At 47.1% G+C, this 16,678-nt stretch overlaps 1 protein-coding gene across 1 annotated transcript in view; it reads right to left on the bottom strand.

Moving 5' to 3' along the window:
- Nucleotides 1-7,316: 7,316 nt before the first annotated feature.
- LOC127584850 (AP-1 complex subunit mu-2-like) overlaps nucleotides 7,317-16,678 on the bottom strand; it is a 31,369-nt gene continuing 22,007 nt past the window's right edge. The window contains 7 exon segments of the mRNA XM_052041811.1: nucleotides 7,317-9,274; nucleotides 10,791-10,866; nucleotides 12,429-12,554; nucleotides 14,618-14,640; nucleotides 14,643-14,744; nucleotides 14,747-14,774; nucleotides 16,571-16,642. Coding sequence (XP_051897771.1) covers nucleotides 9,252-9,274; nucleotides 10,791-10,866; nucleotides 12,429-12,554; nucleotides 14,618-14,640; nucleotides 14,643-14,744; nucleotides 14,747-14,774; nucleotides 16,571-16,642 — 450 coding nt within the window. The 3' untranslated portion in view covers nucleotides 7,317-9,251.

The raw sequence follows: 16,678 nt of genomic DNA, 5'->3' as shown, positions 1-16,678 counted from the left end.
TCGGAGCCGGGTCCGGGGCGGAGCTCGGAACCAGCCCGGGACCTTCTCCTCCCTCCCCTACCAACCTCCTCCCCCCTCCTCCCTCTCCCCTACCAACCTTCTCCCCTTCCCCCCTCCTCCCCCTCCCTCCCCCCCCCTCCTCCCCCCCTCCCCCTCCCTCCCCCCCCCTCCTCCCCCTCCCTCCCCCCTCCCCCCCTCCCTCCCCCCTCCTCCCTCCCCTACCAACCTCCTCCCTCCGCCCCCCCCCCCCCTTCCCCTCCTACACCCCCTACCACCTCCTCCCCTTCCCCCATCCTCCTCCCCTTCCCCCCAACCTCCTCCCCCCTCCTCCCTCTCCCCTACCAACCTTCTCCCCTCCTCCCCTCCTCCCTCTCCCTCCCCCTCCTCCCTCTCCCCTACCCCTCCTAGCCCTCCTACCAACCTCCTCCCCTCCGCCCCCACCCCTTCCCCTCCTACACCCCCTACCAACCTCCTCCCCTCCTACACCCCCTCCCCCCCTCCTCCCCTTCCCCCTCCCCCCCTCCTCCCCTTCCCCCTCACCCCCTCCTCCCCTTCCCCCTCCCCCCCTCCTCCCCCTCCCCTTCCCCCTCCCCCCTCCTCCCCCCCCCCCCCTTCCCCTCCCCCCTCCCCTTCCCCCTCCCCCCTCCCCCCCTCCTCTTCCCCCCTCCCCCTCCTCCTCCCTCCCCTACCCCTCCAGCCCTCCTACCAACCTCCTCCCCGCCTCCCTCTCCCCCACCCCTTCCCCTACTACACCCCCTACCACCTCCTCCCCTTCCCCTCCTCGCCCCTTCCCCTCTCCCTCCCCTCCCCCTCCACTTCCCCTCTCCCTCCACTTCCCTCTCCCTCCCCTCCCCCTCCCCTCCACTTCCCCTCCCCCTCCCTCCCCTCCTCCTCCCCTCCCCCTCCTCCTCCCCCTCCTCCCCCCCTCCCCCTCCCCCCTCCTCCCCCTCCCCTTCCCCCCTCCTCCTCCCTCTCCCCTACCCCTCCTAGCCCTCCTACCAACCTCCTCCCCTTCCCCCTCCTCCCCTTACACCCCCTACCAACCTCCTCCCATCCCCCCCTCCCCTTCTCCCCTCCCCCCTCCTCTTCCCCCCCTCTTCCCCCTCCTCCCTCCCCCCTCCTCTTCCCCCTCCTCCCCCTCCTCTTCCCCCCTCCTCTCCCTCCTCTTCCCCTTCCCCCCCTCCTCCTCCCTCTCCCCTACCCCTCCTAGCCCTCCTACCAACCTCCTCCCCTTTCCCCTCCTCCCCTCCTACACCCCCACCAACCTCCTCCCCTCTGCCCCACCCCGCCCCCTCCCCTCCATACACTCCCAACATGTGTAATTATTAAAGTTCTTCATCAAGTAATACAGCACAGAAAACAGACCTTTCGGCCCAACCCGTCCATGCTGACCAAGTTGCTTACCGGAACTTGTCCCATTTTCCTGCATTTGTCCCGTGTCCCCTCTGAACCTTCCCATCCCTGTTACCCATCTCTTAAACATTATAACTGCCCCTGCTGCTTCCTCTGGCAGCTGGTTCCACACACCCGCCACCCTCTGTGTGGAAAAAGTTGCCCCTCGAGTTCCATTTAAATCTCTCCCCTCTCGTCATAAACCTGTGTCCTCTAATTTTAGACTCCCGTACCCTGGGAAAAAGCCAGTGACCATCCACCTTATCTCTGCCCCTCTTGGTTTGATGTCCCTCGAGATGGTCACCCCTCAACCTCCACCGTTCCAGGGAAAGTCCCAGCCTATCTACCTTCTCCTTATATCTCAAGCTCTCCAGTCTGGTAACATCCTCATGAATTTTTCCGTACCCTTTTCAGCTTAATGACATCCTCCCTGTAGCTGGGTGACCAGAAATCCAAGCACACAAGTTGTGGTCTCACCAGTGATTTGTGCAGTTTGTAACATGACGTCTCAACTCCTGTACTCAGTGCCCTGACTGATGAAGACAAGTGTGCCAATGCCTCTCCTTATAGCTTTTGTCTATGTTCTGTAGTCTATGATCTCACCATATAACTGCTCATTGACCAGATAACCTTGTTTACAGCTTATCCCCATGGTCACCCCAGTTTACCCCATCAAAGACATCCTCCCTCCTCCACCCTCCTGGCAGCTTAATGAGCTTCTATCTCCTTTTCAGTTCTGACGAAGGGTCTTCGACCTGAAACATTGACTCTGTTTCTCTTCCCCTCAGATGCAGCCTGACCTGCTGAGTATTCCCAGCATTTTCATTCTTGTCCCCAACTATCCCCCCTCCACCTTGCCGGTGGAACACCTGCCACCCCCAACTGCGAGTACCACATCGGCCTCATCAGACATCTTCGAGTCCACAGGACCGGAGTGGTAACAAATCACCACCAGCCCCGGGGGCCACTCGTGATCTGCTGGAGGTCAGATTGTTCGTTTCTCCAGTTTCCAGAACCTGCAGTCTCTTGTGTCTCCAGCAACCCCAAGGGACTGCCTACGGAGAAGAAGAGAACAATGACCACGATTCCAAAGTTTTTCATTGATGTTGGAACATCTTGGGATGGGCTGACTTATCAAAGATGTGATACAAACCGACCCCAGGTTACAAATGCCTGACTTACAGTCAAGTGAGCTCCCATAATATTAGTAAATTCAAAAGTCCAACATACGTTCAATTTGTTCATTTGTACAAACAGCAGAACTAGTTTCCTCTCTCTTTCTGCCTTAAGTAATTGTTTTTTCTTATAAGCCTACTGGGTTTTTGATGCCTTTCATTACAATATCCATGGAGGTACAGTTACCGTATCGAGTGATCCTTGTGTATTTTCCGACTTACGGACAAAATTGATTCATGGACGTCAGTGAGACTGGAACCCGTTTGTTACCCAGGGATGGCCTGTGCTCTGATGAAGGATACTAACTCTGTTCCTCTCCCCACAGACGCTGGCTGACAGGCTGAATATTTCTCGCACTTCTCCATTTCTATTTTAGGCAAGTGGGAGTCATCCTTCAGTGTCTAATTCTGGGTCAGGGAATCCCTTCAGCTGCTCACCGCTGCTCCACAGTCCCGCCCAAGCTGGGTGGCTCTCGACAGGGAACCCATGATGTCTGCTGTTAGCAGGAGTCCTTCCCAGACCAGTGGAGACCAGACTGATTCCCAGAGATACCAGCAGACAATTATTGCCACTACTGCATCACTCTGCACTAAAATGGACTTTGTTTTTGTGTCCTAAATGTGTTTCTTCTTGTAAAAATTGTTTATAATTTATGTTTAATTTATATTTTTAGTTATGAATGCTGCTTACCTGATGCTCTGTGCCTGTGATGCTGCTGCAAGTAAGTTTTTCATTGCACCTGTGCACACATGGACTTGTGCAGATGACAATAAACTTGACTTTGACTTTGAAAATTAATGGAGAATTTACCTTTGTTTTTAAACACTTTACATTAGTAGAGGAATGTAGACTTAAGCCACAAGAATTGGGTGACAAGCTATAATTTCTTCCAATGGTTCTGAGATTGACAGACATTTTTCAAGGACGGTAAGATAATATTTTATTTTTTATTTTTATTTATTTACAGCGTGGTAACAGGCCCTTCCGGCCCAACGAGTCCATGCCGCCCATTTTAAACCCAAATTAACCTACCCCTATGTCTTTTGGAATGTGGGAGGGAACCGGAGCACCCGGAGGAAACCCACGCAGATACGGGAGAACGTACAAACTCCTTACAGACAACGACGGGAATCAAACCCCGATCGCTGGCGCTGTAATAGTGTTGCGCTAACCGCTATATAATGGCTATGTTACTGGTGTAGTGGTCCAAAGGCCTTGATTAATGATCTGAAGGAGTGAGTTCAAATCTCACCATAAATGTTGGAGAATTTAAACAAACCAAGAAGGTTAAAAAAAGCTAGCTTGACGACAAAGCTGGTGGGTTGCCATCAATCTGGTTCACTGCTGTCCTTTAGGGGAACGAAGCCTGTTGTTCTTTCCTGGTCTGAGCCTTGGTGACTCTAGACTTAAAGCAAAAAAAATGTTCTATGAACTGACCTAGCAAAAACAATTACTGACAGGCATTTAAATCTTAGTCTTGCCTGTAATAGATCTCAGAGGATCTATCCTGGGCCCAACACATTGATGCAATCACGAAGAAGGCACACCAGTGGCTCTACTTTGTTAGGAGTTTGAGGAGATTCGGTATGTCACCGAAGACACTTTCAAATTTCTACAGATGTACGGTGGAGAACATTCTGACTGGTTGCATCACAGCCTGGTATGGAGGCTCCAATGCACAGGATCGCAAGAGGCTGCAGAGGGTTGTAGACTCAGCCAGCTCCATCATGGGCACAACCCTCCCCACCATCGAGGACATCTTCAAGAGACGGTGTCTCAAGAAGGCAGCATCCATCATTAAGGACCCTCACCATCCAGGACATGCCCTCTTCTCGTTACTACCATCGGGGAGGAGGTACAGGAGCCTGAAGACCCACACTCAACGATTCAGAAACAGCTTCTTTCCCTCTGCTGTCAGATTTCTGAACAGTCCTTGAACACTATCTCGTTATTCCTTTCTTTTTGCACTATTTATTTATTTTTGTAATTTATAGTAATTTTATGTCTTTGCACTGTACTGTTGCCACAACAACTTTCACGTCATCCAAGTCAGTGATAATAAATCTGATTCTGATAAGCCTGCCTTGCAGTTTGATTTAAAAAAATATAGTGTGTATTGTTCAAGCAGTTTCTCATAAAGGCAGTAAGTGTCTTCCTCATTTGTAGGGTGCACATGTGATACATTTATCCCAATCTCTGTTTGAAGTAATGTTTTATTCTCATTTTTCCCTCTTCTTAATGCAACGAATCAAACCAAGCTCCTGGCCTATGAACCAATTGCCCTCCTGCAATTATACACATTCCTGTTGGGCAAGCTGGTGTGTGTTGGCGAGCTGTTTGACCACGTGAGGCATCACACCAGAGACTCCATGTTATCCTCAATACATCATTAGGGGTGGGACCTCTTGTTGGCTCCCCCCAGCCCAGAAACATTGCAACCAATCAGCACCTGCTAAAATTCAACTTCTCATCTTTGGCGCTCAGTATAATGGACATGAGGAGACTTAACCTCTTTAGGTTCTGGACACTTTTTTAAAAGAAATATCTCTACTGTAGAAACACAGATTTAAACCACACAACAGAGAGAGTTTCTTCTTTAATTTTATTGAAGTCAACAGACATTCATTTCAGGAACAATCAAGTCCCTTCATCAGCCAATGAGAAATTACAAAAAGGGTTTCGACTGAATGCATTTTCAGATATTTAGTCACAAAATATCAAAAACACAGGCAACTTTCTACACATACCAAGCATGATGATTTTCTACAAATCTACAGCAACAGAGGTTTTCACAGTACTCAAACTAGACACCACAAAATGATGGAGAAACAAAGGACTGCAGATGCTGGAATCTAGACGAAAAACATGATGATGCTGGAGGAACTCAGCAGGCCGGGCAGCATCCGTGGAGAAAAGCAGGCGGTCAGCGTTTTGGGTCAGGACCCTTCTTCAGGGCTGAAGATAGGAAAAGGGGAAGCCCAATATATAGGAGGGAAAAGCAGAGCAGTGATGAGTCCTCCACTGCCGGGAGAATTCCAAGCGCAAACTGGAGGAACAACACCTCATTTTCCGTCTTGGAACCTTGCAGCCTAATGGCATGAACATTGAATTCTCCCACTTTAGGTAATGCCCCCCCCCCCCCCCCCCCACCCCCCCACCAGGCTTCTTCTCTTCTTCCCTTTCCTAGCCTTTTTTTCACTCTCTCTCCTTACCTTTGACCCATTCCTGGCAAATGCACTGTGTAACTTTCGTGTAGCAACATAAATTTACTCAGAAGGCAAGAGCCTGAAGAAGGGAGGAAGCTGAAACTTTAGAAACCTCTACCAGTAAATGCAGGCTAACTTTCCCATTGAAACAAGCAACCCAAGGACAGTCCCATATAACCACGTGCATAAAATCCCTTCAACGCCATCAGCACTACGGTCCTCGAGCTTGATTGACAGAACTACCCAATCACTTCTGCTCTGGTTGTCACTCTGTGTACTCAGAGGCCTTGCAATGGAACTGGTTAGTCAAGAAATATCCACATCTGGGTTAACAACAGGACGCGTGTTTAGACAGGGTTTCAGATTATAGATTTCACTCTGGACTCCAAAGTTGAGCCAAGATTAAGAGGAGGTCAGCTCACTGAACTGCTCAAGGCTGACCCCTGCTCCTATTCACAGTCACAGAACACAGAACAGTACAGCACAGGAACAGGCCCTTCAGCCCACCATGTCTGGGCCGAACATGATGCCAAATTGTTTTTTCTTCTTGAATGATTTTCTTGTGCACCCCCTCTTCTCTCTGTACCCCTTCACCTTAATCTTGGTGTTGCCTCTCGTGCAGAGACGCGAGCTGACCTGTTTCATTGGGAGGGTGTGCAGAGGGCAAGAGTGCAGAAGTTCATCTTGCCACAGTTAATTTGCTGCTTTGATTTTCAATTATAACTCGGAGATCCAGACACAGTTTACCAAAGAATCTAGTGATTTATCACTGGAATGATATATTCCACAGGATAAGGGAGACTCCCAGCAGAGATGACGAACAGTGTCTGCCAGGTTATACGTCTATTCTCTCTAAAACAGTGCAAGCGTTAGACAGTTCTGGTTGAGCTTTGGTGCAATGTTTCCATGCCTTTAATTTAATCTTCTTAATTTCCAAACACTTCAGGATAGAGTAGAACGTGGCAGGGATAGATTCTGACAATCTCACCTTGACAATCTAGTGTAGAGGTTGGCATAAGGCTATTAGTGCCAGTGACCCAGATTCAATTCCGGCCACTGTTGGTAAGGAGTTTGTACGATCTCCCCGTGTCTGCGTGGGTTTCCTCCGGGTGCTCCAGTTTCCTCCCACATTCCGAAGATGTACGGGTTAGGAAGTTGTGGGCGTGCTGTGTTGGCGCCGGAAACATGGCGACACTTGCGGGCTGCCCCCAGAACACTCTACGCAAAAGGTGCATTTCACTGTGTGTTTCGATGTACATGTGACTAATAAAGGTATCTGATCTTATCTTTCTCCATGGTATGGGTGTCAAAATCAAGAGGGCATAGGCTTAAGATTAGAGGAAAGAGTTTTAAAGAGGCATTTTTCTTTATACACAGTGTGGTTGATATCTGGAACAAGCTACAGAGAAGGTTATGGTGTCAGATGCAATTACAAGCAACCCCTGTATTACGCCCCTTCAGGTAACAGAAATTTGCCCTTACAGAATTCATAAATCTCTACCCAAAAAATTCGGATATGAAATAAAATTCACTCTCACAAGAAAAGGTAAATAAACAATTTTTTTTCCATTTGTACTTCTTGATATACACATAGATGACATGGCTTCGCGTTACAGAAAGAGTCATTTTCTAGGTCACCTGTACTATGTTTAATAGACGTTTAGACCAGCAAGGCATAGAAGGATATGGACCTAATTCAGGCCAATGGAATTAGCATGGATGAGCAAAAAGGTTGTCAGGGACGTGGTAGGCCAAAGGGCCTGTTTCTGTGTTGTACAGCTCTGTGTAGAAATGTTGGATTTGTGAAAATGGAGGTCTCACTTCATGAGAATGGAGTTCACAAGCATTGCTGTGACCAATTGAACAAGTCATTCATTTATTTGCTGGGAGGACACAGTGGGCTTTGAACCGTGATCTGGAATTCCTCAACTGGAATAATTGACCTGTGGCAAACATTTAATGTTCTTCTCGTTATTTGCCCGCCATTATGAAGACATTGAAGAGCTCGAAGGACTAGGAGCCAAGAGGAACACACACACACTCTTGCCCATTCACCTGCTCCCCACCCCAGCCCAACATCCTCTGCAGTGTGAAGATGTCACAAACAAGCCCAAACTACTCGTCATCCTGCCATCTGGAATTCCAAGAGTGGCAGTTCCTTGTTCAGGAGACTGTCCAACCCTTCTTCCAGCGGCAAGTTTTATGTTTCACTATCAATTAATAATTTCCATGCGGCCCCAAAAACTTCACAGAATCATTGAAGGAGGCCATCTGCCCATCATATCCCTACTTTCAATTACCTTGGTTAATTTCATTGGTGCCTTTTTGTGCTTGGAGTGAACGGGGAGATGGGATGATGCGAAAAAGATCCATGGTCATTTCAGGATTCCTGTACTAAAAATTTCTCTCCAACCCCTCCTGATGAACAGCCCAAACCAACAGAGGTTCAAATGAGATGGAACCCATGATCAGAGACGGGGACGAGGTCTTACCAATCACAACGTCAACTGAACATTCTGGTAGCACGGCAAAGTGATTGGAGTGTGGGGCCAGCAAAGAATGGGAGTTGACTTTATTACAGCTGTGAGATAGACAAGCTCTCCCATTGTGGCTTGAGCAGAAAGCATTGTCAGTATGTGGATCTGGAAACACAGTCGTTGCTGGCAACGCCTCCATGTAGTGCTAACATCAACCACCTTTAATGTCCAAGTTTTATTCTGATGGAAAGTCATTGACCTGAAACACAACTCTGTTTCTCTCCCCAACAGATGCTGCTCAACCTGTTGAGAGTTTCCAACACTGATTTTGGATTTCCAGAATCGATGTTTCAACATACTAGACCACAAGAAGGAAGTGAATCATTTAAGGCTTGGAGTTGCACATAATCCAGATGTGGTAAGGACTTTTAGGGGGTTTTAAACTATCAAACAGATTTATGGCCACTTTTACTGAAAAGTGAAATCAAATTCTCAGACTAAGTTTGGACTTGACCTCCAGCTCGGAGTTATTAGCCCACCATTTTTAGAGATAGAGTTCACCCAATCAGAAGCGAAATGGTGGAAATCTGGAATTCTCTTTCAGAAAGGTGGTGGTTCTGGGAATCCTTGGGGGCATTTTCCAGACAGCGATTAATATTAGGCAAGGATGAGAAGATACGGAGCAAAGGTGTGCAATAAAACAGTATAAATCAGGCAGGTTATAATTCCATAGTAGGGAAGGCTTAAGGATTCCTCTCAGTGGCAGAAACTAAAAGCTTGTCCAAATGATGTTAAATCATGGTCTTCCAGGGATATGTGTTTATTTTGGAGCACTGTCTGCTGATAGACTTCTGTAACTGTAGATATCCAACATTAATTATTGTAGGGTAGCTTAACAGATAAAAGTTAACAAGATGTTTAAGGCACTTGCCACAACAGTAATAAGTAGCCCAATTTAACCAATGATAATTAGGAGAACCTTTCTCAATCTGTCGCAACTTTAATGTGTCCGCAGTTGGTAATCTGAAAAATAAGACACAGAATTAAAGGAGAGTCTGTTTTCAGCGAGAAATTCATTCAAACCAACTCATCAGATTTGAGATCAGAGTTTGACTTTTTTGTAAAAATTAACCAGTTATAGAGAGCGGCTATATTGACCAACAGATCCAACGAATTCTCAGTTTTACAAAGGAATCAATCAGCCTGTGTGTGAGCTGCTAACCTTCCTTCCCACTGGATCTCACCGTGAGGTGAAGCACCAAGCAGTTCAGACCACCACACCACAAGTTCGATATCCGGCCCCTGTTGGAGTTCGTCGATTCCAGTCAGACAACTGGGGTAGTGTTAAAGATTAACCTTGATGGGACCTGGGTTCTTCACCCTGGTAGTCAGTGCCCCTTCGGGTTGCTTGAAGCCAACTTGGTGATGCCCACCATTGTTAAATAGCCTAGCATCAACTCATGAAGAATTATTCTATTATTCTAAGACAGCCTCTATCCCACAGTTAGAAGACAATTGAATGGTCCCCTAGTACGATAAGATGGACTCTTGACCTCACAATCTACCTCACTATGGCCCTTGCACCTTATTGTCTGCCTGCACTGCATTTTGTCTGTAACCATAACACATTATTCTGCATTCTGTTATTGTTTTTCCCTGGTACTACCTCAATGCACTGATGAAATGATCTATATGGATGGCATGCAAAACAAGTTTTTCCACTATACCTCGGCACACGCAATAATAATAAACCAATTTATTAATTCAACAATGGGCGCATGCAGCCAAAGAAGCACCCTTGGGACCACAGCCAAGCACCCTTGGGATTCCTGCTCCAGAAATACTTGTTGCCTTCAGAAAGGGAGATGAGGAGAATAGTGTCATAAAACCAGATGTTGGCCGAATTATGTCAGAATTTCTCTTTCTTTCACATTGCGGAAGAGGTTCCATCACAGACCAAGGGAGAGGTGATGTCAGGAAGGGCAATGCCAGGGAGGACAGTACCAAGTACCTCTATTGGTGGCAATTGTAGGGTAGTTGAGTGGCGCATGACTTCATCTTAAAACAGTTTACTTCAGCTTAACATTTATAATTTATTGTGCATTTTCAGATCTTTTTAGTTCATTTAAAAACGAGGGTTCTTTTCTTTAATTATTTTCTTAAATGTGAAATAGTTTTGAAAAGTTTCTTAAAAAGAGATATTTAAAACCTATTAAATGACCAGGGCAAATTTCACAGCTGGCAGAGTTGGGGCTGGGGCTTTTCCAGCTGTTGGGGGTGAAGTCACCTCACCAGAGACTGCTGTCCACACCATGCCACCAGGTTCTGGGATGGCTTGGAGCAGATGGCTGGAGGTGGGGAGAGGGACTGGGACAGGGTATGGCTGGAGGTTCCAGCCCGAGAGGCAAGTCAGCAGGATTGGACCAATTCCCACTCACTGGGACGGTACAGGGGGCCCCTCATTGACAAGCTGCATGTTGGGGACACGCAACACAGTGTCTGTTCTCCCCCCCACCATCCCTGTCACCACTGCACTGACCTCCACTCTGGGTGATGTATCTGACCCAGGGCAGCGCCTGATAACCACTCTTCTCAATGATCTTCATGTACCGCACCTGCAACACAGGGAACAAACCAAAACGTTACCTACAGTTGATCACCAGTCATGTCAAGGAGGCTACAGGGCAAAAATTCATCCTTTTTTAATTAATTTTTCCGGATGTGACTGTTGCTGGCAATGCCAGCATTTATTCCCCATCCCTAAACGCCCTTGAGAAGATAAGTGTTCAGCTGTTTTCTTAAACTGTCACAAGTCCTTCTGGAGAATATGGCCCTGCACACAGATGCAATCACAAGGAAGGTGCAGCAGCTTTACTTTCTTAGGAGGTTCGGCTTGTCACCGAACACTTCTACAGATGTACCGTTGAAAATATCCTGACCGGTTGCATCATGGTCTGGTACAGCAATTCGAATGTGCAGGAATGCAAGAAGCTGCAGAGAGTAGTGGACTCAGCCCAATACATCACGGGCACGTCCCTCCCCACCATCGGGAGTATCTACAGGAGGCGCTGCCTCAAGAAGGCAACATCCGTCATCAAGATCCCCACCATCCAGGCCGTGCCATCTTCTTGCAGCTCCCATCGGGCAGGAGGTACAGAAGCCTGAAGTCCCCACACCACCAGGTTCAGGAACAGCTACTTCCCTTCAACCACTTGGTTCTTGAACCACCGGCAAAACCCTAATCACTACAGTTTAGAATCACTTTGACCACTTTGCACTAAAATGGACTGTGTCCTTTTTTTGTTCTAATTCTTTCTTCTAAAAACTATGTTTAATTGATGTTTAATTTATTTTGTGAATGTTTAATGTTCTTGTGAATGCTGCTTATATGATGTTATGCTGCAAGTAAGTTTTTCATTGCACCTGTGCATACATACAGTATACTTGTGCATGTAACAATAAACTTTGACTTTCATTTCAATCCTGTGGAGGTTTGGTTATCATATAGAATGATTTTTGTGTATTTTCCAATTTAAGGATAAAATCAACATGGATGTCTGTAAAAATGGAACCTGTCAGTATCCAGGGAACAGCTTGTACTGAGAAACAGCGGCGATTTTATCCTCTGAAGCAAATCCTTCTGCCACCTTCCTACCTGCACACTGTACTGACCCCCCACCCAACTGCTTCCATCTCCGAGGATGTAGTTGGACCCACTCACTGACAACAAGCTGTGTCTTTACGTGCGGAAGGTACAGGAGCCTGAAGACCCACATCTCAAGGTCCAACAACAGCTTCTTCCCCACTGCCATCAGGTTCTTGAACTGACCCAAAAAATCCTAACACTACCTCGGACTACATTTCTTTTTCTCTCTATCACAGCTTGCACTAGTGTTGTTACGTCTATCTATCATGCAAGTTATGTATAATTTAAGTTTATGTTAACTAATGTGTGTCCTCATCTTGTAACGTACTGTGCTGCTGCTGCAAAGAGCTAATTTTCATGGCATTGGGTGTGTGTGCCCATGACAATAAACTTGAACTTGGGAGGACTGATTCTCAGCTTGCACCCCACTGCTCTGTGCAAGCGTTGGGCCACCTGTCCACCTTTGATCCATGACACACCCAGCAGTCCCAGATGGCTGTGGTTTGGAGAGAGAGTGACGCGAGCACTGACCTGCACCCCCGAGACGGTGAAGTAAGGGATCTCGAACTTCACGGTGATCGGTGGCCTGCCTTCACTGTTCTCGTTTTCCACACTGGGTAGGCCGAAGTGAGCACGCATTAAATATTCCTTCCCGCCCTGTGGAGGGAGAGGTAGAAAGAGAAGGAGCGAGAACAAGAGAGAAGAAAAGATTAAAATGAGAAGCCATTTAGAGAACATAATGGTGAACAATCTCAAATCACAAAACCCGTACTTTCTACCCTTACTCATCCCCTTACCCTCGGCCTCTTTCCAAACTTTGGGCCACCTCTTATTGATCTTCCACTTTATAAAGACTTGCATTTATGTAGCACGCGAGGATGTCCTAAAGCACTTTTCAGCCAAGGAAGTGCTGGTGATGTCCAGTCACTCTTTTAATACACAGGTGGTCCCTGGGTTAAGTAAGGGTTCTGTTCCCAAGATCTATCGCTTTCCTTGTTAATCAGAAACATCCATTTTCCATAGCTGCCCACAACATGTCGCTGTACATACGCTTGCTATAATTCTTTTATTTCTTTAAATAATCACTCCAGCACTATGCATAAACAAACTAATGGAAAATATACACAATGCAATCATTAATGAACACCATAAAACATTTTATTATCCTGTATCCTGAATACTAATATTTTATTTAGTATCCTGAAGGTGTCCTGACTGTTTGCATCATGGTCTGGTACGGCAATTCGAATGCACAGGAACGCAAGAAGCTTCAGAGAGTAGTGGACTCAGCCCAATACATCATCGGCACATCCCTCCCACCATCGGGAGTATCTACAGGAGGCGCTGCCTCAAGAAGGCAACGTCCATCATCAAAGATCCCCCCACCCATCCGGGCCGTGCCATCTTCTCACAGCTCCCATCGGGCAGGAGGTACAGAAGCCTGAAGTCCCACACCACCAGGTTCAGGAACAGCTGCTTCCCTTCAACCATTCAGTTCTTGAACCACCCGCACAACCCTAATCACTCTGCAGCTTAGCAACACTATGACCCCTCTGCACTAAAATGGACTTTTTTTTTGCTCTAATTGTGTTTTTTCTTGTAAAAATTGTGTTTATGTTATTCTTGTGAATGTTGCTTATCTGATGCTATGTGCCTGTGATGCTGCTGCAAGTAAGTTTTTCATTGCGCCTGTGTATATGACAACAAACTCGACTTTGACTTATTATTATTACTAGCTTGAAAAATGCATTGGAGAATTCGTGTAAAGTCAAATTTTTGTAAGTCAAGTCATCTGTTACCTGGAAGTCCCTGTACTCAACCCAGCTGGTGATTCATGTACAGCAACATTGCAGAAGAAAGCCACAACATGCCAGCACAAAGCTTCGTCCGTGTTGGCAGAGACTTCACTGGTGACCAGGACAGGAGCGGAAATCCTCGACAGGATGCTCTGGATATTTACATCCACTTAATTTAGAAATGAGTCTGGAAGATGACACCATTAAACAGTGGCACATCTCCCCCCACTCCAAAGGAGCATCAACTGTGATCGTAGAACATAGAACAGAACAGCACAGGAGCAGGCCCTTCGGCCCACCATCTTGTGCCGAACTAATTAAACACCTAACTATACTAATCCCTCTTGCCTACACAATGTCCCCATCCCTCCATTCTCTGCACATTCATGTGCCTATCTAAAAGCCTCTGAAACACCTCTATCGTATCTGCCTCCACCACCACCCCTGACAGCACATTCTGGGCACCCCACCACTCTCTGTGTAAAAAAACTTGCCCTGCACATCTCCTTGAACTTACCCCCTCTCACCTTAAATGCATGCTCTCTACTATTATACATTTCAACCCTAGGAATAAAAATACCCAATGTCTACTCCATCTATGCCTCTCATAATCTTATAAAGTTTGATCAGGTCTCCCCTCAGCCTCTGCTGCTCCAGAGAAAAACAACTTAGTTTGTCCAACCTCTCCTGATAGCACCTGTCCTCTAATCCAGGCAGCATCCTGGTGAACCTCTTCTGCTTCCCTCTCCAAAGCCTCCACACCCTTCTTGTAATGGGGCAACCAGAACTGAATGCAAGACTCCAGACAAGCAGGAGTGGAATTCCAACACAACCGTTTTCTGACCTGGGGACTGGACCCTACCCACTGCTGACCCACTAGACCTTGTTTCAGCTGCTTCAAGGAACAAGATGACTCTCACTCACCGGCAAGGATTTGATGGTCCACACACTGTGTTATTTTCAGGAACCCACTTGGCACTGCCCACGCTGGTCTTGAACTTGGGTGAGTCAGCATCACTGGGTACTGGGATAATGATTTCCACGTTGTTGCCACAGACTGCTTCTTGAACTGACTTTTGGCCTGTTGGAAAGAAATGGTCATCCACGTTAACATCTGGCCTCCCACCAATAGACCTCTGGTCTTCCTCCTGCCTGTCCTGAACTTCGAGAGCCTTACTAACGACGGCGCCAACATCTACTCAAGTGACCTCTTGTCAAGTTCAGCCTAGAAAGGGCAGGGCTGGCTCTTCCACTGCATAGAGTCATCGAGCAGACACAGGCCCATCAGCCCAACTCATCCATGCTGACCAAGATGCCCCATCCCAGCTAGTCCCGTTTGCCTGCATTTGGCCCAAAACGTTTTAAACCTTTCCTATCCATGGACCTGTCCAACTGTCTTTTAAAAGTTGTTATTGTACCTGCCTCAACTACTTCCTCTGGCAGCTCATTCCACATACTCACCACCCTCTGTGTAAAGAAGTTGCCCCTCAGGTTCCTATTAAATCTTTCCCATCTCACCTTAAACCTATGCCCTCTTGATGCCCCAATTCCTGGGAAAAAGACTGTGTGCATTCACCCTGTCTATGACCCTTATGATTTTATACACCTCTGTAAGATCAGCTCTCAGTCTCCTATACTCCAAGGAATAAAGTCCTAGCCGGTCCAACCAATGGGTGAGAAAGAATCTCCGGGAATCATAAGAAATTGGGGAAGTTTGTAATTTGGTCTACTTAAGTGTCAGATAGAGATGGGCAGTAAAATCTAGGGAGGGAGTTGAGGAGAATGTGGGGAGAATGAAAGGGGATTTGTGTAAATGGGTGCGTGATGGTTGGCTCAAACCTGGTGGGCCAAAGAGCCTGTTTCTGAATGCATGACACTGACTCTCGTGATCACAGTGACGTAGATGGGTGACAGTAACCTAAATTCCTTACCGGTACAGTCACAAACACAGCTCCCACTGCTTTCCTACAGGTGGGACACACCGATCCACACCAGCTTCCTTTCACCTCCGGGTTATGGTTTTCAAATGTTGGCAAGTTTCAAGAGCAATAAAGTTTCTCCATTAGAAAACCAAAGCCAGAGTGTCTTTGGGCTACGGCCCATCAGCAACATGACCTTCTTAAAAGGCAAACTTCCATTACAGGAAGGATGTGGAGACTGTGGAGAGGGTACAGAAGAAGTTCACCAGGATGCTGCCTGGATTAGAGGGTATGAGCTAGAAGGAGAGATTAAACAAACTTGGGTTGTTTTCTCTGGAGCGGCAGAGGCTGAGAGGAGACCTGATTGAAGTAGGTAAAATTACGAGAGGCACAGATAGACAACCGGTATCTTTTTCCCAGGGTTGAAATGTCTAATACCAGAGGACATGCATTTAAGGTGAGAGAGGGTAAGTTTAAAGGAGGATGTGTGGAGCAAGTTTTCTTTTTACACACAGGGAGCGGTGGGTGCCTGGAACGGGCTGCCAGGGGTGGTGGTGGAGGCAGATATGACAGAGGCTGTTAGATCGACACATGAGTATGCAGGGAATGGAGGGATATGGATTATGTGCAGGCAGGAAGAGATTTAGTTAATTTGGCATCATGTTCAGCACAGACATGGTGGGCCGAAGGGCCTGTTCCTGTGCTGTACCGTCCTATGTTAAAATGAGGGAGTGCTGTTGGTCTCGCCAAAACTTGCCCACCCATGGGGTGTTTTCTGGATTTGAGGGGAAGAGACAGAAGCATCTGAAGTCTGAGATCTGCTGGAGTGGCCACAGGCTGTGGGTTAGGTCAACGAGAGAAGAAAATTCATTGTTAAAATAACTCCTGCGCCTTCAAAAGTACAAGGAGAAGAAAGTCAATTCACGTTGACCCGGTCCATCCACAACGAGGGATTTACCTTGATCATATATTCAACCCGGCTATGCGAGAACTTCTCGATCACCGATTCAATCCAAATCAGAGGCTTCACCTGAAATAAAAACAGAGAAAGCTTTCAATAAGGTGC

Source organism: Pristis pectinata, chromosome 31 (genome assembly GCF_009764475.1).
Source record: "Pristis pectinata isolate sPriPec2 chromosome 31, sPriPec2.1.pri, whole genome shotgun sequence".
In the NCBI taxonomy this organism is placed as follows: domain Eukaryota; kingdom Metazoa; phylum Chordata; class Chondrichthyes; order Rhinopristiformes; family Pristidae; genus Pristis; species Pristis pectinata.
Note: the sequence above shows the minus strand (reverse complement) of the source record. Positions and strands in the feature narration are given on the sequence as shown.